At 44.7% G+C, this 14127-nt stretch overlaps 1 protein-coding gene across 21 annotated transcripts in view; it reads left to right on the forward strand.

Annotated features, from left to right (window-relative positions):
• Positions 1 to 12513: 12513 nt before the first annotated feature.
• BICD1 (BICD cargo adaptor 1) overlaps positions 12514 to 14127 on the forward strand; it is a 127622-nt gene continuing 126008 nt past the window's right edge. For 4 of the 21 annotated variants that reach the window (XM_079992317.1, XM_079992310.1, XM_079992319.1 and 1 more), the window contains exons 1-2: positions 12515 to 12993; positions 13122 to 13882. In XM_079992317.1, coding sequence (XP_079848443.1) covers positions 13670 to 13882 — 213 coding nt within the window. In that variant the 5' untranslated portion in view covers positions 12515 to 12993; positions 13122 to 13669. Of the gene's footprint in view, positions 12994 to 13121; positions 13883 to 14127 lie in introns of all 21 variants that reach the window. The other 17 variants (XM_079992315.1, XM_079992318.1, XM_079992302.1 and 14 more) reach the window with 7 other exon arrangements.

The following is a 14127-nucleotide window of genomic DNA, read 5'->3' on the forward strand; positions in this document are numbered from 1 at the left end:
TGACTCGGAAACTACAACTAATCCAGAATGCGGCAGCTAGACTGGTGACCGCGGGCGGCCGCCGAGACCACATAACACCGGTCTTGAAAGACCTACATTGGCTCCCAGTACGTTTCCGAGCACAATTCAAAGTGCTGGTGTTGACCTTTAAAGCCCTAAACGGCCTCGGCCCAGTATACCTGAAGGAGCGTCTCCACCCCCATCGTTCTGCCCGGACGCTGAGGTCCAGCGCCGAGGGCCTTCTGGCGGTTCCTTCATTGCGAGAAGCAAAGCTACAGGGAACCAGACAGAGGGCCTTCTTGATAGTGGCGCCTGCCCTGTGGAACGCCCTCCCATCAGATGTCAAAGCAATAAATAACTACCTGACATTCAGAAGACATCTTAAGGCAGCCCTGTTCAGGGAAGTTTTTAATTTGTGATATTTTAGTGTATTTTTGGTTTTTATGGAAGCCGCCCAGAGTGGCTGGGGAGACCCAGCCAGATGGGCGGGGTACAAATAATAAATTATTATTATTATTATTATTATTATTATTATTTGCAAAGTCAAATGGAAAAGCCTCCCCATTGTTTTTCCTTCACAAATCCTGTCTTAAGGGTATGTCTCTGTATGAATAGGGTGAGCCTGTGACTTTGCTCAGGAACTAAGTATTTATCATTACAAAAGACTGGCTAGGCTCCCCAGGGTATCAATCCAGTAAGCATTAACAGGTAGCTTGCCAGACAGGAGGTAAACAACCCACTCAGATTATGAGGTAAACAACCCACTCAGATTTCTGCTTTAGCCTGCCCTTTCTGTGACGTAGGTATGATGTGTCTGGGGGGTCGTCTTAAGCTACACCCCTTCTGTGATGTATGTATGATGTTTCTGGGGGTGGGCTTAGACTCCAGGGCTGGCAATTTAAAATTTCTATATAAGGGCGGACACACCTTGGTTCTCTTTCTCCTGTGTGTGAAGGGGGCACCCTGTTGCAACAGTTCAATAAAGATCAGGCTTACTAGCTGCTTTGCTTCTCAATATTCTCTGGTTGGCCTTTGTTATTTCCTCCGACCGATGGAGAACCTACAAAGGACTCTATAAGGGCTCTTGTATCCCCCATAAGGGAATAAGGGCAGATTTTCGTTTATTACACTAGTGTTGGGAAAGATTGAGGGCACAAGGAAAAGGGGACGACAGAGGACGAGATGGTTGGACAGTGTTCTCGAAGCTACCAGCATGAGTTTGACCAAACTGTGGGAGGCAGTGGAAGACAGGAGTGCCTGGCGTGCTCTGGTCCATGAGGTCATGAAGAGTCGGACACAACTAAATGACTAAACAACAACAAAAACTTTTTTCTACAGTTGTCCCTTCCTTCCTTCCGATATAAGAATTAGAGCTCCAGGGTGTATATTTTTTTATCTTAAAAATGTTCCAATATTAATTGTAATGAACCTTTGGCTTGCATTTGGCTTGTATTAGGCTTGCATTTGTGTGCCTGGATTTTATGACTCTTATGCGGTATTGCTTTCCTATCTGACCCTGAAAGTGGCATAAATTGTCATTCAGGATAGTTTGCTATGTCTGTTTTGAATTGGCACCAGGGTAAAATCTATCATCTCCAGAGGTTCCAAGGAACAGATAGGGACATCTGGAATGTTAACAACCCTGTCAAAGGCCTGGTTGCTAAGGAAACAGTGATAAAAAAGACATTTGAGACCCAAATGGCCTGAGGCAGTTAGGGGCATCCCAAGGTAATTGTGGGGGTGGAGTTACTAGTATGGAGCCATGCATGTTTCGCTTCTCATGACCAGTAACCTTTATTGATGTATGTAGAAGAATGTTTGATGTTTTATGACTCTTTGTGTGCTGTATTTGAAATTGAAAGCCTATGTAAGCTTTGTTACAAATTTGCTCTGGGCAGTCTTTTCTAACTAGGTCTGCTGAGCAACTGGACAGCAAGACCATCCTGTTGCAATAGTTAATAAACTGGGTCCCTAACTGGATCTGCTGATGCCTCTAATTCTCTTGGTTCCATATTTTATTGAAAAGCTGTTCCCTCACCTGGGTAACAAACAGGTGGTATAGAAATAAATTCCTTCCTTCCTGTGACAGATTTCATATTGCTATAAATTTAAGGAGGGGGCCTCTAAACTCTAGAAATGAATAAATACTAGGATTTTGATTAATTGAGATAAGGATTAAAGTACAAACTGCATATCTGTGCCAGACAGAATTCCTGGGCTGTCTTATGCAAACCAACCTGGTTGGCTTAGTAAAGAGCAAACCTGTTAACATGACAAAAACAGTCTGCATATTTGTGCCAACCCCTGCAGTGCTTCTCCTCTTGTATCAAATGAATTCAGTTCAGGCCCAGTATTGAAGATTGTCTTTGCTGGGGACCTGCTAAATGCCTATAGCTGCTGATGTTCCATCTCTTCTTCTCTACCACCTTGACCACCAGCTCCTTCTTTGGTTGGTTGGTTGCTTCCTCTTTATCTGGGCCCAACAAACTGGCAAAAAAGAGCAGCAGTCATTGCTGCTGCCACTTCTGATTTCACCATTTACCCAATGCACTCTCTCCCTTCATTCTGAATTGTGCTGCATGGTCCTTTTACATAGCATGTGCCTTTCATAGTGGGTGCAACCTAATGTACACTTAAGTGACATGTGGCACAATTCTAAGCATGTTTAACTCAGAAGGAACATTATACCGAGTTAGACCATTTACCCACATGGCTTAGTATCATTGACACTGGCAGCATCTTTCCAGGATTTCAGATGGCCATAACTTCCCAGCCCTATCTGGGGTGCCTCAGGGTTCTGTCCTCTCCCCCATGCTTTTCAACATCTACATGCAGCCGCTGGGAGAGATCATCAGGGGGTTTGGGCTGGGTGTTCATCAGTATGCGGATGATACCCAGCTCTACCTCTCTTTCAAATCAGAACCAGTGAAGGCGGTGAAGGTCCTGTGTGAGTGTCTGGAGGCGGTTGGAGGATGGATGGCGGCTAACAGATTGAGATTGAATCCTGACAAGACAGAAGTACTGTTTTTGGGGGACAGGTGGGCAGGTGTGGAGGATTCCCTGGTCCTGAATAGGGAAACTGTGCCCCTGAAGGACCAGGTGCGCAGCCTGGGAGTCATTTTGGACTCACAGCTGTCCATGGAAGCACAGGTTAAATCCGTGTCCAGGACAGCTGTGTACCAGCTCCATCTGGTACGCAGTCTGAGACCCTATCTGCCTGCGGACTGCCTCGCCAGAGTGGTGCATGCTCTGGTTATCTCCCGCTTGGACTACTGCAATGCGCTCTACGTGGGGCTACCTTTGAAGGTGACGCGGAAACTACAACTAATCCAGAATGCAGCAGCCAGACTGGTGACTGGGAGTGGCCGCCGAGACCATATAACACCGGTCTTGAAAGACCTACATTGGCTCCCAGTACGTTTCCAAGCACAATTCAAAGTGTTGGTGCTGACCTTTAAAGCCCTAAACGGCCTCGGTCCAGTATACCTGAAGGAGCGTCTCCACCCCCAACGCTCTACCCGGACACTGAGGTCCAGCACTGAGGGCCTTCTGGCGGTTCCCTCACTGCTAAAAGCCAAGTTGCAGGGAACCAGGCAGAGGGCCTTCTCGGTAGTGGCGCCCTCCCTGTGGAACGCCCTCCCACCAGATGTCAAAGAGAATAACAACTACCAGACTTTTAGAAGACATCTGAAGGCAGCCCTGTTTAGGGAAGTTTTTAATGTTTGATGAATCACAGTATTTTAATATTCTTTTGGAAGCCGCCCAGAGTGGCTGGGGAAAACCAGCCAGATGGGTGGGGTATAAATAATATATTATTATTATTATTATTATTATTATTATTATTATTATTATTATTACTATCTAGACACTCCAGGACTGAACCTGGGACCTTTTGCATGCTAGCATCTGCTCTACCACTGAGCTTCTGTCCTTACCCTGAATCAATCATACTTCAGTGGGCTCCCATCTTTAATAAACATCCATGAGAACTTCTGGAATCAGAGGGATTATTTTTAATATAAAAAATTATACTTTTCAGGTTTATACATTTCACTGATTTTACAATCCTTTTGACATTTCAAAACTTGACTCCCCCCCTTTTATGGTTCCTTAAATTTATTTTTAATATCTTATGCATATCCAAATTAACTTAATTTGCTCATTTACACATCAAATATATACTCTTATGAAACTGCAAGTTATTACAATACTGCTAATGTTCTTATCTGTTTACAATTTATCTGTAAATATTCAATAAACCATTTCCATTCTTTTATAAAAAGTTTGTTGTCTTGATTTCTTATTCTTCTTTTAAGTTTTGCCATTTCTGCATATTCCATAAGTTTTTGTATCCATTCTTCCTTTGCTGGGACTTCTGCTTCTTTCCATTTTGGGGCAAGTAACACTTTTGCCGCTGTAGTAGTATACATGAATAAGTTTCTACACAGTTTTAGTAGTTGTGTCCCTATAATTCCCAAAAGAAAAGCTTCAGGTTTTTTAAAAAAACACATGTTATTTTAAACATCCTTTTCATTTCATTATGTATCATTTTGGAATAAGAGGAATCCTTGAGGCAAATGTCAGGGGGTGGCTAGGTTAATCTGTTCAGCTAAAACCCACCAAGAGAATTCTGGCACTTGGATGACCAACCGTTTTATTGTTGCATAAGCTATTAAGGACCAGAGCCCCTTTCCTCCAGTGCATGAATCCATAGTCCCTTCCAGAAGTAACTTTGCATGATCCCACTAGTCATGTTTGCCCTTTCTATTTACTCCCTTTATCTAGTATGGTTGTTTTGAAATACAGAGCTGTATTTCAATTTCAGTCTGTCTCACTATTTGCTCTGGATAAGGCCTCCCAACTTTTAATTTTCTTTCCTTATGGGGGTGTTCCAGGCCAGTTTTATATGTAGTTAGATTTTCGATGGACATCATTATCACTATTATTAAAAAAAATACTGCCCTTCATCTGAAGATCACAAGGTGGTTCACAAAAAAATAAAAATAAATCTACTTAGATTTTCCAAATCCATGGAGGGTTTCTTGAGGAGTAGTTTTAGCACTGCTTCCTTCAAGCAGGCAGGGACCACCCCCTCTTGCAAGGAGGCATTAATCACCTCCTTGGTCCAGCCAGCTGTCCCCTCTCTGCTAGTTTTACCAGTCCAGAGAGGCAGAAGTCCAAAGTGCAGCTCATCTTCCTGACATAATCCTGTTTTGTTACCCATGAGGCACCAGAGTAGGGCTGAATACAAATTCTAGTATATACATATATACATCACAAATCTTTCCTACTGTTGAGTACCTCATGTTCCATCTTGCTGGGTGCTGACCTCAAAGAATAGCAAAACAGCTGCCATGGAAGATCAGCAATCTGACATGCCTTCTTCTCTGTTCCCAATTCTGAATAATTCCCACGTCGAAATCATTCAGTTTCAAGACATGTACCTGCTTTGACAGGCTTCTTAATGTGGCTGTGTGACATGCTTGCAAATTAGCCCAACCTCAGACTCTGGCCGTGCGTCGGTAAGTAGGCTAATATCTAGATATAGCATCTTGCCTTTCCCTTTTGCTTTCTGAGATCTTGAGCCAGAAGTGGTAAGAATTCTACATTTATGCACCCTGGTTTGTTCTTGATGTACATATTCCATGCATTAAGCTACAGGGAATAAGATGGTGTTTTCTGTATGTGTTCTGCGTGGAAAGAAACATTAAGTACAGACCATGATTGGCCTCAGAGAATTCAAATGAAGCAGCTCTTCCCCATCTGTTTCAATAAACTATTTAAAAACCTGCATGTACTGAGAAGAAAAGAGAGAAGCCCAAACCATTGAACGTGCACCATGACCTCCTGAAGAGACCTCCAACAATGGCTAAGAGAGCTCTGTTCAAGATAGATTTTGTTTGGTTGGTTTTGGTATTTTAAACTGTGTTGAACAACGTTAATTTTTATTAAACTATTTATATTGGCTCTTAGAAAAGCAACACTCTGCAGACTATGCCAGTAGACTTAACTGAGCTGTCTTGGGTAAGTCACCAGGATGAGAGCTCTAACAGTGTCATAGCCTCCCTACCTGAGTCCTACCCTTGAAGTGATCTCACCCTGGAGCCACACAGCTCCATGTCCAGCCTCAGAGGTGCACACTGAGCACCAGCACCCTTTCCAGCTGCAAGTAACGTTCACCACCAGCAGCTTTGTGCTGGCTGCAGTAAAGGCTTTTTAGATGTGTTTGGTGTGTCAAACTACATGGATTTTTGGCCTGATCTACAAAGGCAAACTTCACATTTATCTGAACAAAGAAAATAAGTTAGTGGTATAAAGAGAAGGTGACAGAACAGTTAATGGCACAAGAAACTTTGAAGGATCAGAGATTCCCCTCGCAAAGTCTCGTAAAAGTCCTTGCCTTTTCCAACCAATCAAGATTGTTGGAGCAGAACAAAAACATAAATCAACTAATAAAGGCTGTCTGAACTATACACACCTCAGTTTAACTGAAACTTGTGTTTTCAATTCAGTTGGAAGGTGGTTTGAGGGGAAATGCCTGCCCCCTCCCTCAATAAACTCTGGGATACATATGGATTGTGCCTAATGTTATGTGTACTCAGCTTGAAACACCATTGGTGGAAGTACAAGTGGAGCTGTGCATTGCCAGGCTGTGCAATGAATGTCTCTTTATGGGAACTAATTGTTAGAACTGATTTATTGATAAAGATATCATTTTGAAATGTTTGGAATGACAAGTGCAGACTGTTTTTTACATAAACAGTTTGGAGACAATACCAACAAAGGCACCTTAGTCTTTAAGATGGGTATTGTAAGATCTTAAACTACCACAAATCTGTTAGCCTTTATTGTAGCTTAAGGTCTTATCATGCCCTTCTGAAGGCCAAATGAAACTATACTTTCCTTTAAGGAGCCATTTACTGCCCTCATCCACTGGACAAAATCTCATTTGGCTGCAAATACCTATTTCTTTCTGAGCCCTGTGCTATTTACCTTTGCAGACAAGGTTCAAAGAACTTGAAATATAAAGTGTTGTGTCAATGCCAAAACTGTGTTATTTCAACTGAGTGATATTTCTTACTTTCCCAGCCTGACTTTATCGAAATCATATATTCTAAAATGTTTCCTCTGTGATTGGACCAGGCAATTATTCCATAGCAACCAGCATGCGGAATAACAAGTGAACTCTATAGGCTGTATTCTTCTCAAAGCCACTGAGCCAAATGATGGAATGAATTTCAGCTTCCTATTTAGAATAGCACAGTCAGTATTGTACCCACTGCTATTATTACATGAATAGGGGGAAAAACCCCAAAAGGTTTAAGGCACCATAGTAATTTATCAGCTTTACTTCACTGTCAAAAGAGTAAGTATGTGCTAGAGACATGATTTAGGTTTTGTTGTTTAATTTACAAAACCAAGTTTAAGACATACACATACCGTATTTTTTGCACCATAACACTCACTTTTTTCCTCCTAGAAAGTAAGGGGAAATGTCTGTGCGTGTTATGGAGGGAATGCCTACGGGTGGCAGGGGGATCTGCTGTAGTCGTGAGCAGAGGATCCATGGTTCCCCTTCCTTCCCTCCTCCATGGCTCGCTTTGAAACAGCAAAGCGGGAGAAGAGCCGCTGAGTGGGGAGGAGAGAGGGACAGAGAGCCTGCTTCTTTAAAGGAGCAAAGCAGGAGAGGAGAGGAGCTACTTACACGAGTGTAAGTGGCTCCTGTCCAGTTGGTTCCTTTAAAGCAAGCAGGCTCTCTGTCCCTCTCTCCTCCCCACTCAGCTCGCTACATAGCAGCAAAGTTTTTCAGCTCGCTAAGCCGGAGATGAGCGGGGAGGAGGGAGAAAAGCAGAGTCTGCTTGCTTTAAAGGAGCAAAGTGGGAGAGGAGAGGAACCTTCTCCCCTTATACCCCTCTTCTGCATTATTAGCAGCATTCTTCTCCACCCACCCCACGCGTGCTCCTTGTCCCTTGAGTGCTTTTCCTTCCCTCCCCACTTAAAACGTGGTTACAAAGCACGGATTCACATGGATCCTCAGGATTTTTGCACTGGGTCACCCCAAATTCACCATCAGATCACATAGCATGTCCACGGCTACATATTGCACCAAAAAAATCACGCACCCACTGTTGCCTGGGGCCGCAGTGGTGCAAAAACGTGGTTACAAAGCATGGATCCACATGGATCCTTAGGATTTTTGCATTGGGCTACTCCAAACTCACTGACAGATCACATGTCTGTGGCCACAGCATGAACCACAAAACTCATACATCCACTGTTTCGTTTAGAATATTTTTTTTCTTGTTTTCCTCCTCTAAAAACTACGTGCATGTTATGGTCGGGTGCATGTTATAGAGCGAAAAATACGGTAATTTATCAGTGGACATAATGAAGAATGGCTTCTGGGTTGCATCCCTCGGAAAGAAATATTAGATGTGATGTAGAATCTTATGAAGAGGTTGCTATGGTATTTTCTGAGCCCAGATGGAAGTAATCAAAGGCTGAAGACAGATTGTCGATGGTTTTGTTTGTTTGTTCCCCACCCCCTGCATAATTGAAGGCAGTTTGAAAAAGGTATCACTGCTTATTGATCACTTATGCACTGGGTAATCTGTTTTGCAGGTTTCATATTGTTTTATGACCTGGGACTGTTCCTTGTCTGAAAATTAGGAAAGTTGGGGCTGGCCCAATACATTTAGTCACTTGAAGCGAACCACACAATGGCGTCTCTCCCCTGCTGCTGGCAGCATAGTGAGATTGAGGTGATTGTGTGGAATATATTTTACTTTATCTGGAAAAAGTACAAAACCAGACTTCTGAACACAACTCCAACACATACCACTCTGTAGTCCCCATACAATGAAGCACACGAAAATCAATTTGTAGTGTTTTGTACTCTCTAGAACTTTCCAGGTTATATACTTCTAGCATTCCAATTTTGATACAAAGGATTTTTGTGTGAGCTCTGTGTTGTCCCCACCCTGCCTACCCAATGCACATAGTAACACACTCAGATATCAGGTTCAAATCCCAACTTCCCCATAAAGCTCACATGGCCACCTTGAGCCAATTCCAACCTCTCAACCTAATCTAATAGGATTGTTGTGAGCAGGAAATGTGCGGGGGAAGGGACCATGTACCTTTATTTCCAACTGATAAATGGAATGAAATAAAATTTAAAATAGATATAGTTGGAAAAAACATCTTTGTCTTACAGTACACAGTTCAGCACAAGCCATTCTATGCAAAATGACCACCTGTCAAGAACTGGCAGGACAATGGGGAGGAGGAAGGAGGATCCTGGTGAGGGGTGTAGCTGGAACTGGGGCAAGCTGGGGAAGGGGAAGAAGAGGTTGGTGTAGAAAGTACTCACGGGGTAACTGAGGGTGACGAGGGGACAGGGATCAGTGCACAAGAACCACAGCAGTAGGACCCTTCACCAGAGCCAGAGGGGCCCCTGTCTCCACAAACATGGCAGACTCTGAGGCAAAGGGAGCAGCGCTCTAGGAGGCTGGGGCAGACAAGGGCTTGCAGCCCAGCTCCCTAGCTGGCCAGGTGGAGCTTGCTATCTCTGGCAGAAGGTGTGTGATTCCTCAACTAGAGTAAGCTCAGGTTAGGGTCGCAAGCCTCATCAAGCCCAGATGCTTCAATCAGCAGGCATAGTATAAAAGGGCGGCAGAGCTGAGGTGCTGTGTCTGCTCAGATGCCCATGTTGAAGGACCTTAACTTGAATGCTTGAGGATCTATGCAGGACTGTGCTTTGATTTGGACTCTGGACATGTGGATTGACCCTAGACTAGGGGCTTGCCATACTGACTTGCTGCCAGGTAGGCCAGGGTTACAGGACATCACCTTTGCAATGCATGGTGTATTATTGTAGTGTGCACACATCGACATATGTACACCCAGAGATAAGATGCATCAATACCAATCATGAGATTAATTTTAGAGACCCTAGGAAGGCGGCTAAGTCTGCAACCCTATGCACACTCACCTGTAAGGCCAACCAAACTTAGTGAAACTGACATCTGAGTAACCATGCATAAGTTTCTGCTGTGAATCCTAAAGATTGACTGACAGGAAGCAACTGAGCAGAGCAACCACAGAAAGAAAAATTTCTAAATTAGCACCCAGCAGGCAGAAAGGTGTGTGTATATATATATATATATATATATATATATATATATATATATATATAAAAAATTTATTAAATTTCTATACTGCCCTTCATCTGAGGATTACGAGGCAGTTTACAATATAAAAACAAAAACACTGTACACAACATAGTAAAAAATGAAAACAATAACTCTCTCCCCAGTTTAAAAGGTCATAGATTGTTTAGTTAGCCAAAGGCCTGGGAAAAGAGGAATGTTTTCGCCTGGTGCCTAAAGATAGGAAACAAAATGAAATTTAAATGCCTGTGCTGAGGCATCTAATGATAGCCTGCATTTTTAATCAAGGCTTATATTTTGATCAAGGTTGTATCTTAAAAATTAGCTTAAATCCACAAATGTTTCTTTCGAGGCAGGAAACCAGCAGGCAGCTGGCAATTGCTTGGGCAGGGGCCCTCTGGTTTACTGCGGTCATAAAAAGGCTGGGAACAAAAGGTCACATTGACCATACAAATTACAGAATACAATCAAGCTGCAATTAAGTTGGTAAATAGTAAGAATTATTGTGCCTCCCGTTAGAGACTTGAGCCACATTTTCCTAAGGTTAAAAGGGCAAGAGCTAATGGAAATAGGGAGAGGGGGGCTTCTCTGTAAAGAAAGTGTTTTTAAGTTGTTTCTTACTTTGAAAACGTCTTTGCTTATAAAAAAACTATATATGTTATGTATGAAATATATTGGCTTAAATGTAATTATGCAAAGGATTTAGAAAGTAAGAAATGTTGGATTCTTATTTCATATAGTTGGAAGAGACCACAGGGGCCATTGAGTCCAGCCCCCTGTCAGGCAGGAAAACACAATCAGAGCACTCCAGACATATGGTTGTCGGGCCTTTGTTTAAAGGAACCTCCAAAGAAGGAGATCTTTCATTGATGATGCGTGAGAATGTGAACACAAAGATCTCTGACATCTGTTTAAAATAAAATTAGCCACCATCTGTTTTAGCCATCTGCTCTATTTTAGAATTAAGGGGGCAAAGGTGATCTGGTAATTAAGGTGCCTTGTAGAGGTTAATGGCTACTTGTTTGCCAATTATAAATATAGCTTTTTATTTCCCATAAAAGGCAATAGGAAATGGGTGTATCTTTTGTGATTGGTTCTAGCAAACAGCCAATAGGAATTTCAACCAGGCTGATTGGACAGAGGCAGCCAAAGGAGGAGCAAGGGGGCTGGGTTAAGGAAATATAAGTGCTGGCCATAATGGCAGGAGACCAGGCCAGAGCTTGGTAACCATATACCACTGTGCCTCTCATTTATTTGTCTGACAAATAAATTATTATTTTAATTTCTCTATTGCTGCGTTGAATATTTCATTCCAGCTAAGCGTTAACCACAAGCAGGGTGCTACAGTGCCACAGTCACCCCACCATGATTTATTATCTTGAAATATTTGTGCCATCGCCAGATCCCCAACATCAGGCATGAGACTGAAAAAATGAAATACTGTACATTCATAGAGCTTTCACATTATCTCATAAATCCTTACAACAGCCCTGCATAGGTCAGTACGGTATTTATTATTCCCTTATATATTGGTGGACTGATTGAGGTGAAATGCGGGGCATCTTGTGAGTTAATAGCTGAGATGAGATATGATGCAGGGCATTTGGGGCTCAACTCACAGCAGACCACTTCCACACCACCATTGTATTCAAATGATAATAGTGATGGTTACAATAGACACTAATTATGATGGCAACAACATTTGTCAGCATGGGGCAATTAAATACATGAATCTCTGTGGACCCACGTGTGAAGGGAGACAAAAGCCTTTCCATGGGCACCAGATTGGCCACTAAGAGAGCAGGATGATGGACTCAGTGGGCCAGACCTGATTCAGCTGGGTGATCCTTGTGTTCTCATGGGACACCGATGATGCTTCATAAGGCTGTCCCAAGACATTTTGTTCCCTGAGGCAAAGCACTATATGGTGCCCACTTCTCATCATGTACAGATGGTATCTGGACTGACAACTCAATCTTACACTAGGGATGGGAGATAAGAGTCCTACACTGCTCCTAAGGTAGCAGGACAGATTTGTGAGGAGGGGGGGTCCAGGAGAGGTGGCACAGCAACAAAGTGGAACATCTGGAGGCTTAAAAAAGACTCTTGCCTCCGGGGGACCCTCAGCTGCTGCCCCACTCCTCACTCTGCCTCATAGGAGCCAACCAATGAAACATTTGAGAAGGCCAGGCTCCCCCAAAGTTGATGGGAATTGCCCTTTGTATGGTGTGCATGTACCACGTCTTGTGAGATATTACGTTGGGTGGGGCTTACCTGCCCGCCCAATATCTTATTCAAGTCGGCACCCCTGCCTTGCCCAAGGGTAGGGCCGGCCCTGAACATTGTTCTAAGGCAATGGTGTGGTCTAGAACAAGGCCTTTGCAGGATGCCTCTAGAAACCTCAGTAGGAAACCTGAGGGAAATATATGGCAAAGCTCAGAAGTGTGTGCAGAAGCACCACCTCAGCATTGGCAGTGAAGAGGGGAGTGTGTGTGAGTTGTGTGTTGGTTCTTTCGAGGAGAGCTGTGGGAAGCGTGAAGGGGGGGGGGGGGAGGACGACTGTGCGGTAGACACGCAGCCTCCGCCCCGCCGTCGTCCAAGAGCGCGGGAAGAGAGACGCCGCCGTGAGGAGGAGAAGGAAGAGGCGGCGACGGCGGCGGAGGCGGCGCTGTCATCTCCCCATCTGTCCCTTTTTCCCGGCGGCTGGGAGGGGAGTGGAGGGAGGAGAGGCGGTTAAGCGGGAGAGAGAGAGAGAGAGGCAGGCGAGGCGAGGCGGCCTCAGGACGTGTCTGTCGGTAGCCTTTCTGGCTGCTCTGCTATGGTAATAAATTCATCCGCCTCGCTTCCCATTATTTGTTTCCTGGGGGGGGGGCAGGTGACCGATACGGCCAGGTCTGTTTTAATTGATATATTTACTTGTTTTTCTCCAAACCCCTTCTCCCCCCACAGGCTGCAGCAGTAACGGCGGCGGCGGCGGCGGCCGGGAGAGGGGGAGCAGGTGGAGAGTTGAGAGACTGCAGTGAAGCTACCCTGGAGACATGGCGGACCAATGCCTCTGAATAAGCAAAAAAAAAAAGGAAGGGGAAAAAGGGGGGTTAAAATAAACAAATAAATCCCCCTCTGCCTCCCTCTCCCTCCTCCTCCTCGGTCCCCAGCGCCAGCTATGATGCCGGGTTGAGGTAGCAAAACGAAGCCGAGGAGCCGAAGGACAAATGGTGCAGCAGCCTCGGGGGGCTTTGAATTCCTCCTTTCCGCTCCTTCATGGTGCGCCGCATCCCCTCCCTTAGCCTTAAGCCGATGTAGCTGGCTGCTTCTCAGGAGGAGCCTCCCGGGGAGAATCGCCGGCTGCCCTGTGCCTCCTGCATCTTTCCATCCCTCCATCTGTCCGCCCGTCCCTCCTCCTCTTCCCCTCCTCCTCCTCCTCCCTTTCCCCTAGCATCTCACTCTCGCCATCCATCCATCTCTTTGCCTCCCCCACCCTTCCAACCTCCAAGGCTATGGCTGCGGAAGAGGTGTTGGAGACGGTGGATCACTACAAGTCCGAGATCGAGAGGCTGACCAAAGAGCTCACGGAAACAACCCATGAGAAGATCCAGGCTGCGGAATATGGGCTGGTGGTCTTGGAAGAAAAACTCACCCTCAAGCAGCAATATGATGAGCTGGAAGCGGAATATGATGTCCTTAAGCAGGAGCTCGAGCAGCTGAGAGAGGTGAGTTGGCTTTGAAGATTTGTGGTGTTTCCCTACCCCCCACCCCAGTGTGCTGGTTCTCCCCCCCCCCATCCTCCACTTTTTCACTCCATCCCTCACTACATTTTTTTTAAAAAGGGTGGAAAAGCAGCTCAGTATCTCTTCTGCTTAGAATTGTCCTCTGAACTGCTGCGTCTGATAAGGCTTTGTATTGTAGGCCAGATGATTATACAGTAGTTATCCTGGAGCTATGTTTGCTTGAGACT

Source organism: Podarcis cretensis (assembly GCF_951804945.1).
Source record: "Podarcis cretensis genome assembly, chromosome: 10".
NCBI lineage: Eukaryota > Metazoa > Chordata > Lepidosauria > Squamata > Lacertidae > Podarcis > Podarcis cretensis.